Below are 20,535 nucleotides of genomic sequence, written 5' to 3'. Positions count from 1 at the left end.
CTTGTGTTAGTCTGAACCTCTAAAAGTCTTAGTCTTGTATCAGTCTGAACCTCTAAAATCCTGGTCTTGTGTCAGTCTGAACCTTGAAAGGCTTGGTCTTGTGTCAGTGTGAATCTCCAAAAGTCTTGGTCTTGTGTCAGTGTGAATCTCCAAAAGTCTTGGTCTTGTGTCAGTCTGAACCTCTAAAAGTCTTGGTCTTGTATCAGTCTGAACCTCTAAAATCCTGGTCTTGTGTCAGTCTGAACCTCGAAAGGCTTGGTCTTGTGTCAGTGTGAATCTCCAAAAGTCTTGGTCTTGTGTCAGTCTGAACCTCTAAAAGTCTTGGTCTTGTGTCAGTCTGAACCTTCATATGTTTTGGTCATGTGTCAGTCTGAACCTCAAAAGGCTTGGTCTTGTGTCAGTCTGAACCTCGAAAGGCTTGGTCTTGTGTCAGTCTGAACCTCTAAAAGTCTTGGTCTTGTATTAGTCTGAACCTCTAAAATCCTGGTCTTGTGTCAGTCTGAACCTCCCAAAGTCTTGGTCTTGTATCAGTCTGAAACTCCTAAAGTCTTGTTCTTGTGTCAGTCTGAACCTCCAAAAGCCTTGGTCCTGTGTCTTGTTGGCCTCGTCTTGGTCTTGTATCAGTGTCAACTTTCAACAGTCTTGGTCTTGTGTCAACCTCCAAAAGCCCTGGTCTGGTCTCTGTCTCATCCTGAAAAAAAGTTGGTCTCGTCACGGCCACACGTCTTCGCCTCATCTCGTCCTCGACCTCCAAAAGTCTTGGTCTTGTGTCTGTTTCAACCACCGAAAGCTTCGGTCTTTTGAAAGTCTTCTTTTTGTCTCCCGTGTTGACCTCTCTCTGTCTTGTGTCAAGCTCAACTCCCACAAAATTCTTGATCTTGTCTCATTCTTGACCTTGATTTCGTTTGCGGTCTTAACTCCAATACTACCAGTACAACTTGCAGCTCGGCTTACCTCTTGGATTCATCATCCTACTGCTTTTATTTCAAATGGCGCTGACCTTCCCACAGCCTAGCTCCCAAGACATGGGCAGATTCGATTTGTGGGCTCAAGTTATCAACAGCGGAGGTACTTTCGAAATATTTCTTTTCGATCTCTTCTTACCTCTTGAATTTGATGTGCATTGACTTGAAAATGGCGGATTTTCCTCCCGCCTAGCTGCCAAGTCATGGAAAGTCAGTGCTGTAGCCTTATTACGTAAATGATGTGACTGGTCACATCATAAATGAATTGCAGCTGTTGATCAACGTTCATATTCTATCCACAGTTATCCAATCTATTTTGTGTACTGCCGTGGGATTGGTCTCCGCCTAGCACAGCCTGCAGGGGAAGAATCCCAAGACCTGAAAAACAAACGCGTTTCCTTTGGCTGCTCCTTTTGTCAACGGCGGGCCGAGCCGCGCTTCCCCGAGGCCAAGCGCTTGTGTTGCAGCCTCTCGTGTTCCGCGTGCAAACACAGGAAAAACAGCAGATAAAAGGCTGGAACGGTGTCCATCACGCCCTGTGAAATGGAAATTGCTTATCCAGAGGGGGAATGAGGAAACCGTAGACAAAAGGCTGCCGATTGCGTCCTGCAAGCTTTGCACGCAGGGGGAATTTCAAGGAGCGCAAGCGGGCCTGGTGTTTTTCCTCAGAGTGGTCTTTTAAAACACTTTTGGACTCGGGAGTCAAACTTGAAGGGGACATATTATGGAAAACGGACATATTTGTTGCCCGTGTTAAGAATAGTTGGGGATCTGAGCGGGCCTTTCTGGATTTCCTCACCATTCTGACGTCATTTGCCCCATGGGAGATTATCCACCCTCAGCCGAGTGGGTGAAGATTCAGAGCCACTTTTAAGAAATAGTACACGCTCCATGGTAATGGAAGCCATACTTTCAATCTGGTTGCCTTTGACTGAATCTAGCTAGCTAGCTAGGCCGGATGGTGAGCTAGCTAGCCTAGCTTGTTTCCTACTCGCTTTTACATTTTTGCGTGCGTTTACATTCTTACCTAGATTTTACGAACTTACAAATGTTGCATCATGGGTATTTATTGGGAACTTGGTTGCGAAGATCTTTACTTAGAAGTTTATTTACTTATGAGTTAATGTACAATTTTGTGTTTTGGGGTTTGCTTGTTTATGGATAGTAAACAATAATAAACAGTCTCAAACTTAGGAACTTTGGTATAAATTTTGGTATAAATTTAGTGACAAACTTTCCTTTTCCTATAACCTACAACTTACACATTTACAAACTTACTTTTTTGCTTAAAAACCTACTTTTGAAGCTCACAGTTGGAAACTTATATCCTTAGCCAACATGCTAACATGCCGTCAAAGATGAACTTGAGATTTTAATGGACAAACATCATATGTCACGATGAATCGTGTCAGCGAGAGAACAAAAAAAAAAAAAAAAAAAATCCCGGTCTGGCCTGGCTGATCACTTCTGACGCGACCTCCCGCATGTCTCGTGTCTCCCGTCTCGCGGAGTGGAGCTCCGCGGTGGGCCGGCCCGTCTGGGCCTCGGCAAGGGGCTCTGGCATACAAGAACAACAATGAATCTGTCAGCGCCAATTGATGCCTGTTTTCCCGTGGGTTCCGCTTTGAGTTCAAGATGTTTGACAAAAACAATTCACCATGTCTATTTCCCGATCTGGACAGCTTGCGGACCTGTCGCACTGCAAAAACTAACATCTAACCAAGATATCTTCTGCTTGTTCTTGCGTGCCAAGAAAATGCTTCATATCAGGAATTTTTCGGGGGAGTTGTCTGTAAGAGCAAATCTCCTGAAAATTCACGTATTAAAACATTTTAGCGATGTTTTCTTTAGTCCTTTTTTTTAGCATTGTTGTTTTTAAGCCCGGGCTTTGCCGTGCACGGTTGAGTGGAGCTGTCGGAGTCGGCCGCACTTGTCTGCTTGTCTGCGTTGGAGAGGCGCCTGCCACTTAACGGCGTCTGACAAGGGAGACAGCCGCGGCTTTTGGCGACTTAGGAACTCTTTTGGGGTCGCACAAAAGTGATCTATAGGAAGTGGAGCGTCGGTTGGGCAACGCCAACTTGGCTGCCGCTTAAGTGGACTAACTGGTTCCGATAAGCTCAGTAATTTATTCTTCAATCGGAATATTGTGGTTCTTAGTCTCATAGCTGCATTTTCAAGTGGTAAATTTAAACTTTTTTCTGGGTTTATTTTTAGTAGACATGTAGCGAATTTATACGGTGCGTAGTGAAGCTGGTTCTGGTTGCCTCATTTTCAAAGAATTCTGATATTTGTGGGTCAACCGTCAAACATAGATCAAGATTTATTCCCCATGTCCACTTTCCATCCCGCAGGCTTTGATGCGTCCAGGTCGCCTCGATCGAATCATCTACGTTCCTCTCCCGGATGCCCCGACCCGACGGGAAATATTTCGCCTTCAGTTTGTGAGCATGCCCGTGGCCCAAAACGTTTCCCTGGATGACCTGGTGTCTTGCACGGAAAAGTACTCTGGAGCAGAGGTGAGGTTTTTTTTAAAATTTATTTTAAATATAGGAATAAGCTATAAAAGTTAAAAACAAGAGAACTAGTACCTTATTTTTGGATAAGAACCATCACTTGTCACAAAAACCTTCACTTGGTACTCGAACCTTTGTCATACAACAGTTCCTACCCTACTCATAGCCCATCTTGGGCTGATACGTCTTCTGTAAAGTCAGTTCTTTACTTAAGATTAGAATCTTCTTCTCATGACTAAAGTCTCTCACGACTGCAGCGTTTGTTTGGAACTGCTTCCTGGACTACAACCATCTCTTGTTCTTATTGAGACTAGTGCCTTCTCATGTACCTTACCATTGGATCAGTACCTATTTTTTTTGGAGCTAGTACCTTCTCTAGGAACCGAAACCTTCTCTATGGACAGCAACCTTCTCACTGGACTTCAGTGCTTCACTTGGACCAGTACTTCTCGCAACTCTATTCTTCGAACATGAATCACACTCCAAGGGCTTGAACATCTATTGGGACAATCGCATTCTCGAACATCAAGAACCCTATCTCAGAACTAGAAAGTTGTCCAAGGCCATCTAGCTTTCTTTGGGACTGGTACCTTCTCTCTGGACCATATCTTTTCTCACAGCTAGCACTTTTTTTTGGGACCACAAGTTTCTCTTGGGACAGTAGCCATATAGCCTGCACTCCAGCCTTCTCTGTAAACTAGTCCATTATTTCAAGGCAACCTTTGCATAGGACTAAAACACTTGCTTATGGCTTTAGACATCTCACTGGACAACAACCTCCTCTAAGGATTTCAACTTTCTCTCAAACAAAACACTCACAGGACTAGACCCTTCCTCTCGTCTGGACTCCTACCATAACGAGGCTAAAACCATTGGGGGAGTCAAACATTCTTCTTCAGATCTTCAGATCACAAGTGAAATATTTCGTTTTTCTTCCAGTCCACTTGGGAGGTCATCACTTTGAAGTTCAGTCCTCCGAGTTGCATCTGTTTACGAGGCAGATCTGCCGCATCCAAAACGGCGGCCGAGCTCAATGCCGCCGTCTGTGTATAAAGGCCCAGAGTTCACAGTCGTCATCGGTGGTGTCCCAGTTAAGTGCCGCCGCGCCTTTGAAGAATGTCGCGAAGCCCCCTCGTGATTCGATGCCTGACTGTGACTGATCGTCACACAAACGCTTCATTGTGGTCTCCTTAGATTCCTTGTGACTCCCGTTTACGGAATGACTTAGTTTGCTGTCGATTTTGGAGTAATTCGGCTCATGATGCGCATGGCCACCATAGCTTCACCAAAGTCTCGAAAACATTTCTCCTCCTTCTGCGGACTTCAGTCAGGTTCGGGGCATCTCTAGTAAGTCAAGCTAAACGAAGGTTATCAGCGGGGTCCTTCTCATATCCTGCCTGAAGAAGGGCCAAAGCGGCCGTACACCTGGAGGAGGTATGCAGAAAGAAACCAATCCCGCCCCCAGCCCCCCCTGCTATCGAATTTTGTTCTTGACATAGGGGTTTCTGCCCTGGTGTCTCATCTGTGGAATGGGTGCTTTGCCGTCACTTGCAGCTTCGCCGATGAAGCCCTGAAGAGGAGCCGTGGCCGATGGGAGTCTCACCTGGCTGTGGGTTGTTTTTCACATAGCAGCTGCCGTAGATCGTATCATTTTCCATCTCTCCAGGGGAACCTCGGACGGGTTTTTTCAAACCGAAATTACCATGTTCAGCTACAGGCCTGTGTACTTGTTGATCGATCAAAAACGGTGGAATTCCAGGGGGCGAGGGGTTAAGAAATGGATGATACAAACTAATATGGTCATATGGGGGCCTCCTGGTTGGGAGCACAATTAGCCAATGAGCTCATATGATGGGCCGGAGCTTCCTTTGCAAGGGATCGATCATTAACGTAATATAGTCGTAGAAAATTTCAAGCGTACGTTTTTTTTCTGGGTTCCGGTACATCCGTTCGACAGAGGTCAGTAATTGGGAATACTTACGGTAATTGGAAAGTATGCTAATCAGCGTTAGCATAAGGATCAAGTGATATCATGCGATCAAGCAATATAACCTCTGCGATTGACCCTTCGACCGCAATCGATGCCTTGAGCACCCCTGATTTAAGCAGGGGTTCTTTAGTGTTTTTCGTCCATCAGGTCGATTGGTGCAAACGATCTCAGGGGCTTTTGGGGGTTTTATTTTTGAAGTTCTTCTCAGCACAGCGCTTGGTGCGAGTTATTCTCAGCATAGTGCTGGGAGGCTTGTTAACCTCAGCTGTCTTCCTCCTGACTTGCAACATCTGCTTTCCTAGTGCGAACCTTCCCTCTAAACTCCCCAAAAATGTCCACAGGCTGGTCTTCCTCCAAAGGGAGGTGACATTTGATAGCGTAATAGGTGCGTTGTCAGCAACAACCCCCAAAGGAAAGGTGTGATGGTGCTGAGCTCCAGTTGTTTTGTGTTTGTGGTTGGGGGAAAACACCTACAGGATTCATTTCACACAGTCCGGATGGATCAAAGCTCCGTGGATGCTAACACGCTAAGGCTAAAACAGTGTTTTTGTTTACAAATCAAGAAAAAACAGCAAAGCTCTTTTACGTTTTTTCTTTTTGCATTTTAACGTATGGTTTATAATTGGGTGATTTTGAACGGCCACCAACGGGGGTTAAAAAAATGACAATAACACCTTTTATAATGACACGCACACAATGCAGTGTAACCACCCACACGGGGAGACAAACAGTTTCCTCTTCACACCTGTTATTCGGTTCCCTCCCCCTCTTTTGATTTACAACCTTGTATTTGTCACTGCAAAGATTGTTATCAACTTTAAAAAAATGCATCTATAAACACCCTTTGACAAGCAGTAGCGATGTATGCCTTTAATTGTACCGTTGGGCAACCACTACAACGAAAGATAAACAGCTTGTGAAGAATGCACGGCTATAAAGACGACATTTACACAACAGCTAACTAATCACATGTTTTGTTTTTTTTGAAGGGCGGTCAAAATGTTTGACTTTTGATGTTCTTTTTTCAGAGTGATACCCGTACCAATACATCTAATACTTTTGATACACACGATTTTACCCAAAAATACGACATGATGAAACACTTTTCCCGAAAATGTCAATCAATTCTTCACATTTTTTATTTCTAGTTGTGATTGTAAAAATGCTCGGAGTGAGTGACCGATAACTTGAAATCAGGCTTTCCTGGTACCGATACTTTGCACTGGTACCCACACATTTCTATTCTTTCCCCACAAAACTATACAGTATATTTTTTCTGAGAAATCTGACTTTTTCTTCATGCATAAGTGAAAAACCGTGAAGTAGCGTCACCCCACCCCCACCGTAGGAATTTTAATTCATATGTATGTGAGTATCTGAAGTTTTTTTGAAGGTGAAAAGTATTTATACTTCACAAGTACTTTATTTTTAATTTTAAGACAAATATTACTGCAGTGTACTCATTTACTTAAATCTTCAATTATTAAACCTTATGCAGTAACTGTTCTGTTGTCCCTTCCGGTTCACATTCCCGTTGACTGTAGTTTCACGGAGAGCCGCGGTTATATTAGGGGTGCACGGAAGTCTAATTAAAGTGAAGCCTGTCATTTCGAATGCAAAATGAAAACATTGACAAGGAGCATAGTTTCGGTCGGATGCGGAAAATCGCATGGAAATAAAAATATGGATTAAACTCATATCAATCTAACATTACGTTTTGGCAAAATTTTACCCAAAACGGCCATTGTGATATCTTGAGGTTTTGTGGGAACTAGCCAAGTTTCTGTTTGCCGACCATGATTAAAAGCAACACGTGGCCTTGGCGGAGGTAATCGCCGTATCATTTGTACAGGATGTCTTGTTCGGTGGCCAACATTCCCCATGTGTGTCGACGTGCACTTCTCATGTGGGGGGGGGGGGGGCGGGGGGGCACATCACACAGGTGGACTTTTACACACCTTGACGTTAACACACGCGCACACACAGGTCACTTGAGTGTGGGTGTGTTTGGTAAATATGCCATCTCTGAATTCCCTGCTCGGCGGAGAATGCCGAGCTTTCATTCGTCTGATTAAGGGGCGAGGACAAATATGCGCTTAAAGGCGAGGCCCGCTTATGCCCCCCGTACACACACACACACACACACACAAACGCGCACACTCACTTAACTTTGGGTAACCCCAACACAGGTGCTACCCCACACAGCTCTTTCCAAAACATACAAGCAATCACGTCGCCAATTTTTTTTGTGTGTGTGTGTGTGTAGCTTGAAAACGTTGACACCGAATTTTCTGCTGGTTTGTCTCCATAATTAGGTGAAGAGTTCCTTCTACTATAGCTATAAATATCCAAATATGTACAATAAACAGAAAAGTTTAGGTCATAGGTCACAATAGGGAAAAATGGTTGGGATGTTTTATCTCGGTCGAATTTTTTATAGTATATAAAATCTGCCTATTAAAGGGTGTGTAGACTTTTTATACGTACTGTATTTATATGTTTCATGTACTGTTTGTATTGACTTTTTCTTTGGAGGCTTCATAACACTTCACACTTTTCATCATCATGTACACCAGGGCTCCCATTTTGGAATATTTTTATAATCAATTATTCTATCGATTCTTATTATTTGAGGATTTACGGTAGTCACTGAATGATGACAGCTGTAATGCACACAGACGCGCGCACGTGACGGCGCCTGCCTCCTCTCCCTCCTTTTTTCGCGGCGGCTGGGCCGTATTTTTGTTGGAGCAACAGGCCGCGCAGATGCTTCCTCCTGGGCTTTTTCTGGAGGATCGAAACCTTTTTTTCATTTTTCGGCCGCCCGTGCCATCCATCCGTTTGGATATTGTTGCTTAAGTGGAGGATGGCGTTTTGTGCTCTGATTGGCGACGGTGCGATTACCGTATTTTCCGCACTATAAGGCGCACCTAAAAGCTGAATTTTGAAAAAGCTGATGGTGCGCCTTATAATCAGGTGCGCCTTATATATGGATCAATATTGAGATTGGTAGATGGGGAATGAAGTGATAAAGTAAGTGTTTCTTTTGTGTGTTTACAGTTGAACAAGGTTGCTCATATTGACATTGAGTTATTATGCTGTTGGGAGTTTTGAGTTATTATTTGAGTTATTATTGTTATTACTTTGAGTATTAATATATTGTGATTGAAAAAGTTGTAAAATATGTCATTAATTGAGGGTGCGCCTTATAATCTGGTGCGCCTTATATATGGAAAAGGTTTAAAAATGTCATTAATTGAGGGTGCGTCTTATAATCTGGTGCGCCTTATATATGGAAAAAGTTTAAATATATGTCATTAATTGAGGGTGCGCTTTATAATCTGGTGCGCCTTATATATGGAAAAAGTTTAAAAATGTCATTAATTCAGGGTGCGCCTTATAATCTGGTGCGCCTTATATATGGGAAAAGTTTAAAAATGTCATTAATTCAGGGTGCGCCTTATAATCTGGTGCGCCTTATATATGGGAAAAGTTTAAAAATGTCATTAATTGAGGGTGCGCCTTAAAAAATACGGTAGCTTGAAACATAATGGGCCGGATTGGACTTTTTAATTTTGTGCAAAGTGGAAGGTTCGGCCTCCAGCCTCGCACATAAGCCACTTCCTCCGTCCCGGCTCCTGTAAATGTGAGCGATTGTGAGGCGGGCAGCGGGGGGGGGGGGGGCGTGCGTCGCCGGCTGTAGACACAAGGGCGGATTGATAGTAAACACACACACGCACAGCAGTGGATGTGCTGCTCACAGGCCCTTCATTAAGGCTGTGTGATATGCTGACTGAGCGCCTTTGTTGCCGGAGGAAGCCGGCAAAGTACGGCAGACTGATTCGAGTCCTTCTACGCTTTCGGGGTGTTTTCTCAGCGGCGCCCGAGGGAAGGGCCGCTTTTATTTCGGGCAGGTAGGACAGAGACAACCTTTGCCACAGCGCCATCGCAACCAAGAAACGGTTTTCTGCGACTTATTCCTCCAACGGATCAAATCTTTTGAATGGCTGTGAAAAGTGGGATTCCAGTCCCGAATCAGTTGCGAACCAATGGGTGTAAACAGTCCTCCATATGAACGGCAAAAGTCAACCTATTTCTAGCCATCTCATAGGACGGCCATTTTGTTACTTGCTGTCAAGTACTGAGACAATTAGGAGGTGTGCATTTGTTGAAGCCAACAACCAAAGTGCTCAAACTTTATTCCGTTTTTCAGCCATGCATAATAGAATTTGTCTTTTCTTTTACATATATATATATATATATATATATATATACATATATATATATATATAGCAAGAGAACAGAACAGAGTGATCCTCCTCTTTTTTTTTCCCTATATTAATCAACTATGTCAAATCCGAATATGTGATTGATTGCTCAAAGCGCGAACTCACGACAGCCAAGATAAACGATGCCTCGCTTCTTGCCATTTTTTTTTTTTTTTTTTTTTCCTCCATCGCAACACAGATTGATTTTTCATTTCCGTGGCATGGAATACGCCGGCAATCACTTAAAGGTCTTGATGCAATGCGGCAGACTGATGTGCTCCCGTCAGCTCCTGGCTGTGCGAAGGCAAGGGGGGGGGGGGGTCTAATCATCAAGAGGCTCTCAGTTCTGGGATTTGCTGACTCAAGACCGAAAAACGTTGGCCCGATAGCGAGTCTATGGCGGAGTTTTTTTTTTTTTTTTGATGACGAAGCAAAAAAGACAAGCGCGAACAGTAAGCGCCTCTGTGCTGGTTCCAGTTAAATACTAAACTCCTGTGACGGAGGCCTCCATAGTGCCTGAATTTTTCTCTTCACGCCTCGTTTCCTTGCGACCCGGTTCGAATAATGAGCTAGAACCGTGAGTGGCCAAATTCGGTCCTTGTTTTCCATGTTTCCTTTCAACCAACGCACCTGATTCAAATGATCGGGGTCGTTGTCAGGATCCCGCGAAGCGTGCCGACAATCGCCGCTATTATCCCCTGACCCCAACCCAATAGAGAACCTCCCGGAGCACCCTTAAAAACAAGCTCCACGAGAGCCTTTAAACGGCAACTTTTTGCCCTCTCAAATGAGATGCAGACACAAACTTTCCGCGGAGACGGAGGCTTCCATAGTCCCTGAATTTTTCTCTTCACGCCTCGTTTCCTTGCGACCCGGTTCGAATAATGGGCTAGAACTGTGAGTGGCCAAATTCGGTCCTTGTTTTCCATGTTTCCTTTCAACCAACGCACCTGATTCAAATGATCGGGGTCGTTGTCAGGATCCCGCGAAGCGTGCCGACAATCGCCGCTATTATCCCCTGACCCCAACCCAATAGAGAACCTCCTGGAGCACCCTTAAAAACAAGCTCCACAAGAGCTTTTAAACGGCAACTTTTTGTCTTCTCAAATGAGATGCAGACACAAACTTTCCGCGGAGACGGAGGCTTCCATAGTCCCTGAATTTTTCTCTTCACGCCTCGTTTCCTTGCGACCCGGTTCGAATAATGGGCTAGAACCGTGAGTGGCCAAATTCGGTCCTTGTTTTCCATGTTTCCTTTCAACCAACGCACCTGATTCAAATGATCGGGGTCGTTGTCAGGATCCCGCGAAGCGTGCCGACAATCGCCGCTATTATCCCCTGACCCCAACCCAATAGAGAACCTCCCGGAGCACCCTTAAAAACAAGCTCCACGAGAGCCTTTAAACGGCAACTTTTTGCCCTCTCAAATGAGATGCAGACACAAACTCTCCGCGGACCTTCAAATTCCGAGCTTGAGAAACTTGCTAAGATGATATTTTCCTGTTTAAGGACGTTGCGGTTAAAAAAAAAAAGAAAGAAAAAGTGGATCACGCGGTTCCACACGTTCCGTTCTCTCGCCGGCATCCACGTTGCCTTCATTGTTTGGAATCATTATTACTGACAGTTTAGTGACCCCGCCGCACTCGTTTGAATGATGGGAAATCCTCGCTTGAAATGAACCCGGCCCGGTGTGTTTACTCTTCCTAAATCATGTCGCTGGAAACAGAAGACGAAGGGACGGGGAGGGTAGGCGGACCTCACATCCTGACATCTGCAAAGCACCTGTCCTCAACTGCGGCTGCTATGCTAGCTTGGCCCCAGCCCACGCATTCAAGAGAGCAAACCAAACACATTTCAACCCCCTTGGAGCTTTCAACAACAACCCGTCTTGGCTTGATTCATAACTATTTTTTTCGCGCGATAAACGCCGCTCACGGTTTTTCTTGGCTCGCGTTCAAATTTTGTTGCCCTCGAGGGCCGCTAACCTACGCCGATTCGAACAAATTTGATGAGCAGGAGTCCGATAACGATCCTGATCATTTGAATCAGTCGCCTTGGAAGACGGAAATATCAAAAGCACGCAGGATAGCGGCCTTCGAGAAAACGTGCCCTAAAAGGGGACCAACGCACCTAACTTGCTGATTTTATTGCGGTTTTAACCCTCGGATTTTCGCCGTTACAATTTTTGGACTTCTTGCAACGTTTTTGTGTGCTTCATCAAAGATAAGCAGTGAAGAAAAAAACAGTACAAAGGTGAAATTTCAGGACTAATGTTAAAGAGGTCAAACGGGCACTAAAATTTCATCTGTAACGTTCTGTAGGCGCTCTGAAAATTCGCGACTGGAACGTGATTTGAATCCAATTTTTGTCCTTGACCACCATTAGATGCCATTGATATTATTCGAATATTATATTTAAAAGAGGGTTGAAAATGGAAGACACTGAATGAATTAACATTCAGAATTTTTTTCTAATCCAAATGGCAATATTTTTCCGATGAAATTTTCAACGCCACGGCTTACCAAAAAATCAGCAATTTTTTATTTACGTTGTCATTTAGCTCCACATATTACAGTACGTAACTGATTGGCATTAGAATTCTAAGTGGGTCCCGGGAAAAAAAAAAAAAAAAGCCTCCCCTGTAAAAGTTTGTCCTGGACGCGTGTAATTTAAAGCAAAGAGGCCGTGTTTGCACTTTAGACACGGCCACATCTCCAATGTTGCCTCAACACATATTTGAGTGACGGGGGGGCTGCTTTGGAAGCAGACATAATCCTGTTAGATCAAGTCCACCTTCAGAGGACACCGGCGGAATGCTTAGCACCAGCTCAAGTGCCAGACCAAAAGTCCAATACAAGCAGTCGCTGTTTTTGTTTTTTTTTTCTTGTAGCCGGATAGTGATTGTTTTTGGAATATACCATAATTCCCCAAATATGAGACACCATTTTTCACAAAAATGAAGAGCTAAAGTATGGGTGCATCCTACAGATGCTAACTTTTTTTTTTTTTTTTTTGGACCCGATTCGATTGATCCATCAGCCACATAGGCCGGGTTTTGACGCACCGATGTGCCTTTTTATACCGTCCGTATTCTTACGATAATTACGGACGTCAGTTGGCTGGCAGCAACAAGTGCCTGTTGCAGCTAACGGCAGCTCGTGTTAGCTGAGGTCGTTACGGCATTAGTTTCAATAAAGAAGCAAACGGGCTGAACAAACGTCCGAGTCCGTTCTTGTTCACACGCAGGAATATTACTAAAACGGAGAGGATCATGTAAACGTTTTTGATATCTCCTTCTGACTCAATTAATCAATTCAATCACACACACACACACACACATATATATATATATATATATATATATATATATATATATATATATATATATATATATATATATATATATATATGAGTGATTACAGTAATACTTTCAGTACCTAATTGAAAACGTTTGTACTAAGAGACAATCAATTACTTAAGTAATACTGTACATTGAAGTAATAAATTACTTTAGAAGGTAGTTAAGTACTTGAGTAACTGATTATTTATTAATTATTATTATTATTATTTATTATTTATTATTATGTCAGAATGTTAAATTCAGAATATAAATTTCTGTTTCTTTGATCGTTACATCAAAGGCACTTCCATCAAAGGTATAGCATGGAAAGAAGACACCAGGGAGCTGAAATTTCACCCATATGGTCACAACATGCCAAAGTTCAACGCGGCACAATTGGCACAATGACCCAAAAATGGTCAAAATACCACATAAGTACTAATGAAATACTAATAAGCGTTAATAAGTCATTTAAATGAAATCCGTCATTTTTTTTATTCTTTTGAATATGTATTTATTTCGGTCCTGAGCCTGATAGGGCCCCAGAGTCAAGAGTCAGCACATCGTAGGGCCCTGTGTCCCATTTTTCATCTGCACCTCGCCGTACACTTTATTTCCATCGGGTCCGTTAATGTCAACGGGCCTCTCAAACGCCGCCCGCCCATGTGACCGTGCATGCATGTGTGCGCGTCCACTTCCTGTCCCAGATAACAGCAGTATGCCGAGAGGCCGCCCTGCTGGCCCTGCAGGAGGACATGAAAGCGGAGCACGTGGACGGCAGGCATTTCCGGAGCGCCCTGGCTGCCGTCAGGCCGCGCGTCCCCGACGCGCTGATCCAGTCGTACCTGGCTTACCAACGGCGGCACGCCGCCGCCCCGCCTTCTTTCCCGCCGCCCCTCTGATGTCTCATTGCTACCCCCCAATCACGCGCTGCCCCCAAGACGTCTTCATCATCGAACAGTCAAAATATGGCGGTAACGTCGACTGTACTGTAATCATGGAGTATTTTTTTTATTATTTTTATACACCTTATTGCGCATATGAGCAGATTTTTCATCATTAGGACATTTTTCATTCACAAGATTTTAATTTGATTTATTCAAATAAGGTAAGCCTAAAAAAAAGACATTTCTAAATTAAAAATGAATAATAAATTATGCTTGTATCACTTGTGTTCTGACCATATAGTAACACATGTTTAATCAAATCATTTTCTTAACTAGCCATAGAAGTCTCAAAAGTGTTGACTTCTTGGGCTTCCAGACCACTTGGTGGCGCTATAGAGCAAATGAAGCACCATGAAGCTTTGAACCATGTGTAAACCAACTGACAGTTTCATTGCTTCATGAAGCTTCATTTGGCTATCTATCTTTTTTTATGAATACCTGCTGAGTGCTGTGCAGTGAATGACTTAACTTGTTCATTGCCAGTCCAGTTAAAAAAACAAACAAAAACAAAACAATCTTTGACTTTTTTTGAAGGGAATGAATGGAGAAATGGTTTGGTAAAATAAAAAAACAACAACACTAGTGAGAATACTCAAAATGAAATGTCTTTTTCTTTGGTTGGTATAAAAGAGTTTATTTCTTGGACAAGTACATAAACAAAAACAATCGTCCGTCTGATAGAAAACTTAAATGCTTGTCTGACAAAATATGTATAAACATACTGCATGCATTTATGGGGAAAAAAATCAATAAATGGCTACAAAATCAAACCTTTGGCATCAATTTTTGTACTTATTCAATGAGCATGTATAAATGTATTAAAATGAGTAAAAAAGAGAGGACTAAAGAACGATTCGGGGTTTTCCTCCATTTTGTTTTTTGTCGCATTTGCGTCCAGTGAGCCTTAACGGCAACCATCTGTCGCTTCCTTAAAGCAGCAAGTGCAACTTCATCAGCGTCGAAACCTCCTCGACTCCGTATGGATTCATTAATGAGCGTCTGCGCGTGCGCGCGCGTGTGTCGGGGCCGCGCGGCATACGAGAGGCCCATTTTTTTCCCTCCCGTATGGATTGTTCCATTTCAATGGCGGCCCCATTGACTTTGTATTGAACTTCCCCTTTTCTCATGGATCCGGATGTAGCGCATCCGCGACACCAATCAAAGCAGACAGTCGGGGACACCGGTGGGGGAGGGGCTGAGTGGAGTGGCGGGGCGAAGCGGAGGGAGGAGGGGGGGCTTCTTCCTACTCAACCCCTCCCCCTGTTTCTTTTTTTAAGGTGGACCGGAGCTGATGTGAGGAGGGAAATCCACGGTTAGTTAGTTAGTTAATTAGATAGATAGATAGATAGATAGATAGATAGATAGATAGATAGATAGATAGATAGATAGATAGATAGATAGATAGATAGATAGATAGATAGATAGATAGATAGATAGATGCTTGTTAGCTAGCTAGCTTGAAAAATAGTAGGCTAGCTAGGTAGCTCTTTAGCTCAACAGATAGATAGATAGATAGATAGATAGATAGATAGATAGATAGATAGATAGATAGATAGATAGATAGATAGATAGACAAACAATTGATTTCTTCTAATAAATACTTTCGTGGAAAATAATGTCAGAATTTTGTCTATGTGTAAGTAAAACAATTGTTTTGGAGGTCTTATCTCCATTTTATGTTGCCATATTAAGTTTTGTTCTAGGAAAAGCGTACTCATCTTAAATGCGTTTTTCTATTATTTTCAAATGATTTTACCTATGATATGACAGTCTATCAGCCAAGGATTCTGTAATTTTTTTTTAAACTACTACTTTTTTTAAACCAAAGTCACGTGAATAAAAACGTTGACTAATGCTGAATTCCACCGGGGTCACTTAGCAACACTTTTCACAACATGTTCCAGTACACTATCGTCCTCTGATGAGTCCTTCTTACCCTAAATGACAAGAGTGTTAAAAAAAACAATAATAAATTGCGTCACAAATGCGTCACTCGCTGATTCTCGGATCCGGTCCACCTTAAGAGCCTGAGCACATCTGCCCAATGAATCAGGAGCGGATGCGATGTATCCTTTTTCAGGGGCCTCAATGGCCAGTGGGAGGTGTCTTGTGCTGCAGCAAACACCGCGGGCCCCCCCCCGGCCTCATTCATTCAGCGCTCGCAGGCCCGCCAAGCACCAAGCGAGCGAGCGAGCAGAGAACCGAAGCCAACCCAGACGCCTTCAAAAAGCGCCCGTGACGCCCGCCGCAGGAAGCGCCCGCTTTGGATCTAACTCCCTTCGCGTTTTCGCCCGTTTTGACGCTCGCCCCCACTTTTCTCCCCCTTGCGCTCACTTTTTACCCACTTCCGCGCAAGGACTCTGACTCGGCTCGGTTCTGACCGGAGATCGGCCTGCCTCTCCGTGTAAAAAAAAACAAAAACGAAAAAAAAAACTGCGCAGCTGTGCATGCGAAGGTGCTTTGGATTTACTCGCCTGTTTTTTTTTTTTCCTGTTGTGGAACTTGATGTAAAGAAAGGAGGGAATTAACGACGCAAACGGGATAACGCGCACTTGGATTTTTGCAAGCTGCGAATGCTCCGCGTTCAATTTGCGTGGGGGACAACGCGCTGGCTTCCTTTTCTGGATGGACTCTCGCTAGGCTGCCTGCTTGATGGATTCCAGCCTATGGACGCTTGCATATAGGTAACTAACCGATTCCGGGGCATTTTCACGCAATTTTTGCGGTGCGTTTTGGCGATCGGCGCACGTTTCGAAACGCTTTTTGCGGGGATTTTAAGACTTTGACGGCTTGACGTTTTTTTTTTTTTTCTCCCGCTTGGTTGGAGGTTCCACGCGTGCATGCATGCATGCTTCGGTCGTTGTCGCCTGCTACCCCCCCCCCCCCCCCAAGCTTTCGCAACGGCGCTTGTTTTCATTCATAACTTTTACTAGTTGCACGTAACGGAAGCGTTATATGTGAATTTACCGTGCAATTTTTTGGGTAAAAACGCTCAATGCGCACGCGCAGCTTGACGCCATGTGTCATTTTGATTAAACGTTTGTAAACAGAAAAAAAAGTAGTTGTGTGGTGGGGAAAATGAGGAGCGTGGGCCATGGGGAGCATGTGTAAAAATGTCAAAGTTGTTCTTGCGAATTTTGTCAAAAGATTAATACGTATTTATGTATTTGATGGATTCAATCGCGTAAAATGTTGCAAAAGGATTTCAACCCTCTCTAAGCAGGCGTTGCAGAAAAGAAATTCTCATATTTTTTGCCAAACTATTCAGCTATTATATATTCGCACGGTTAAAAAAAACCTAAATCGAATCTGAGGGTTAAGCGCAAGGTGACTTTGTTAAAGTGTTTTTCAGTATTGTGTTTGACCTTGAGGCTTTTTTTGTTGTTGTTGTTTTTCTCCACCATTTGCCTCAAAAGCCTTTTTTTTTTTTTTGCCCCCCTACTTTCCAGTTGGGGGTGCGTGCGAGAATACTAAGCGAGGCGGCTCATTTAGTCGCTGTCCTCATTTCGTGGCCGCGCTTGCATTTAAATGTTAACTAGTCATAGAGATGTAAATGAGAGAGGGGAAGTGTTTGCTAGCGGGCCCCCGTTGGACTTTTTGCAATACGTGCGTATTGGGGCGGGGGGGGTGTCTTGTTTCTTAGTCGATTTCTGGTGTAACGAAAATTTTTGGTTTGAGTCCCACAGGGGAAATTTACCGATCATCTCATCTCCGCGATGGAAACGTTACAAAACAGAATTATTAATTGAATTAAACAGATGTCATTAATCCGGTGTGAACGTTTAAAAAAAAGCACTCGATTTGATTAAATGTTGACTGTATGAAGCTGAAGGGATGTAAATTGGCGTTTTTTTAAAATGTTTTCTCATTTAAAAAGGTCCTTTGATGGATTTATCCATCAATGGAAGCGAAAGAGTGAACACATTCTCAATGGCAGGGAAAGAGTTAATATTAGTGTTTTTCGCTAATCCATTCAAATAAGCAGGAGTGAGCGTCAATAATCTTTACACCTTTTTGGGCCCTCAAGGACCCCATACATTAATTCCAAACGCGAAATAAAGTGAGTGGAGCATGCTGAAGACGTTACAGAGAAGACCCTCTGAGAGACAAGCAATTCATTTGTGTCCACTTGAGCGGACATTTGTTTTTAGACGCTATCTTTCGACTCATTGGAGCCACCCTACAAAGTCCCAACGTGCTCATTAGAGGACATTCTTCAATGATATGTTTGAGAGGGGTAAAAATAACTTTGCCTTCTTACTAAATGTGGACACAAATGTACGGGCCGGTTCTCAGTAGACTGTGTGAAAAATCGCTGAGCGATGGCTGTGATCTGCGCAGGTTTTCCGATGCATGCCAAGTCCACGGTGAACGTCGGAAGTGGTGATCTCCCCAGATGGAGCTCCAAAGTCAACATGGCCCCGGCGGTTCATTAGCGGTGATCCAGCAGCCCTCCCTCGAGAGCCGGCAGAGGTCGGATTACGAGCGGGAGTTCCAGCATGCCGCCATCCTCTCCCTGGACCAGATCAAGGCCATCCGCTCCAGCAACGAGTACACGGAGGGCCCGTCGGCGGCGCGCCGCCCGCCCGCGCCCCGCATGCCGCCGCGGCCGCACGACAAGCAGGAGAGGACTCACGAGGTCATCCTGGTCAATGTGAACAACAACTACGAGCGCCGGCCGTCCGGAGGGGCGCCGACGGGCGCCCAGCATTGGGGCGGCGGGGGCCGGGTTCCGGTCCTGAGCCGCTCCACCAGCACGGGGAGCGCCGCCAGCTCGGGGAGCAACAGCAGCGCCTCCTCGGAGCAGGGACTCCTGGCGCGCTCGCCGCCCGCCAGACTCAACCCGCGGCCCGTTCGGACTCAGCCCAAAGCCAAAGGGCCGCCGCCGCCGCCGGGCCCCGAGGCGCCTCCCCACTTCCACCAGGCGCCGCTCAAGGGCAAATGGGACTTCCCCGGCCCCGCCAAAGGCGCGGCGGCGGCGACGGCGGCGCCCTCGGCCGGCGGGCACCAGTTCATCTGCGAACGCTGCGGCAAATGCAAGTGCGGCGAGTGCACGGCGCCCCGCAGCCTGCCCTCGTGCCTGGCGTGCAACGGCCAGTGCCTGTGCTCGGCGGAGAGCGCCCTGGAGCACGGCACCTGCATGTGCCTGGTCAAGGGGATCTTCTACCACTGCTCCAACGACGACGAGGGGGACTCGTGCGCCGACCACCCCTGCTCGCCGTCGCACTCGCACTGCTGCTCGCGCTTCCTGTGCATGGGATTAATGTCGGTACTCTTCCCCTGCCTCCTGTGCTACCCGCCGGTCAAGGGCTGCCTCAAGGCCTGCCAGGGATGCTACGACCGGCTGCGGAGGCCCGGCTGCCGCTGCAAGAACTCCAACACCGTGTACTGCAAGCTGGAGAGCTGGGCCCCGCAGAACCGGGAAAAACCATCCTGAGCCCCCCATCCCGCCGCCGACACTAAGGACGAAGCGCAGATACTAGCGAAGCACCTCCCGCCCGTCTTCCCCCGGAGAAAAACCACTCGATTTGAAAATCCTTTTCCGCTTCAGGATCTTGTTTTTTACACACCAGTGTTTGCCTTTACCGCTCCCGCGTCTTTCCTCCGGTCCCCTCTCAGATTTCCGTCTCGTTTTACTTCTGGTTTTTCCTGTGAAGGAGCGTCTTTTCGGAGCAGGGTTTCTCCGACCGACCTGGCGGCGACGTGGTCTCGAATCGTACGACGCCGAATAACGCAAATCCCATCTGACACGGGCGGGGGGGAGGGGCAGATTGGCGTGGCGGGGCGCCCCCAGAAATGGGACGTATTCTCGGTCCCGGAATCTCACTTGGGGAAACCATGTATATTTTTACATGGGCCGGATTCTCAAATTCGACACTGATCTCAATTCAAACTTTAAGCGCATCTGTGCCAGAAAACCCAATTTGGTTTCACGCCCCCCCCCCCCTCCAAAAAAAAAAAAAACATTAAAATCTTGGCCTCTGACTGCCATTTTGGGAATTGCTGCCCGGTAAGATCAACTCAATTCAAACTAATACAGAAGAGCTCCAATTTGCCGTTTGGGGGCCGCACCCAAATAAATAGGTCCCTTCTATGCCCCCGACCCTCAGTTAGGAAAACCTTGCTTATTTTTGGACACGGTTTATGAACTCAACCCTTTTGCAATATCTCCTAAAACTATACAAATGATCACAACTCCAATTTGACCTTTCGGTTCCAATCTTGGCCCTCGGCACTCAGTTTGAGAAACCCTGCTTGTTTTTAGGGCAATGATGTAGCTGTTACCTGCAGGTATCTTTTGTTTTATTTTTTTATGATTATTACCGGTTGCTAGACCACACTAAAACCTCCTCCATGCTTATGTTGCATTAACACAAGCACATCCATCTCATAGTATTTGTTTCTCTTCTTTTCTCCACACGGAATTAGTTTCTCTTCCCTCATCCTCCCGTTTATTTTGTGTACATTGTATGCTAAAAAAAAAAGAGGAATTCTGGCTATTTTGGTTATGA

General features: G+C 45.1%; 2 protein-coding genes across 2 annotated transcripts in view; both read left to right on the top strand.

Moving 5' to 3' along the window:
* afg2a (AAA ATPase AFG2A) overlaps positions 1 to 14,793 on the top strand; it is a 78,299-nt gene extending 63,506 nt beyond the window's left edge. Inside the window, exons 16-17 of the mRNA XM_088431839.1 lie at positions 3,317 to 3,481; positions 13,784 to 14,793. Coding sequence (XP_088287965.1) covers positions 3,317 to 3,481; positions 13,784 to 13,978 — 360 coding nt within the window. The 3' untranslated portion in view covers positions 13,979 to 14,793. The remainder of the gene's footprint in view (positions 1 to 3,316; positions 3,482 to 13,783) is intronic.
* A 1,312-nt stretch (positions 14,794 to 16,105) lies between these two features.
* spry1 (sprouty homolog 1, antagonist of FGF signaling (Drosophila)) lies at positions 16,106 to 19,967 on the top strand. Its single transcript, XM_088432212.1, has 2 exons — positions 16,106 to 16,707; positions 18,365 to 19,967. The coding sequence occupies exon 2, from the start codon at positions 18,420 to 18,422 to the stop codon at positions 19,458 to 19,460; it is 1,041 nt and encodes a 346-aa protein (XP_088288338.1). The 5' UTR covers positions 16,106 to 16,707; positions 18,365 to 18,419; the 3' UTR covers positions 19,461 to 19,967.
* Positions 19,968 to 20,535: the final 568 nt, after the last annotated feature.

This window comes from Hippichthys cyanospilos, chromosome 13, assembly GCF_059441005.1.
Source record: "Hippichthys cyanospilos isolate Australia breed blue-spotted pipefish chromosome 13, RoL_Hcya_1.0, whole genome shotgun sequence".
NCBI classification, from domain to species: domain Eukaryota; kingdom Metazoa; phylum Chordata; class Actinopteri; order Syngnathiformes; family Syngnathidae; genus Hippichthys; species Hippichthys cyanospilos.
This window is presented reverse-complemented; position numbering and strand designations above follow the sequence as displayed.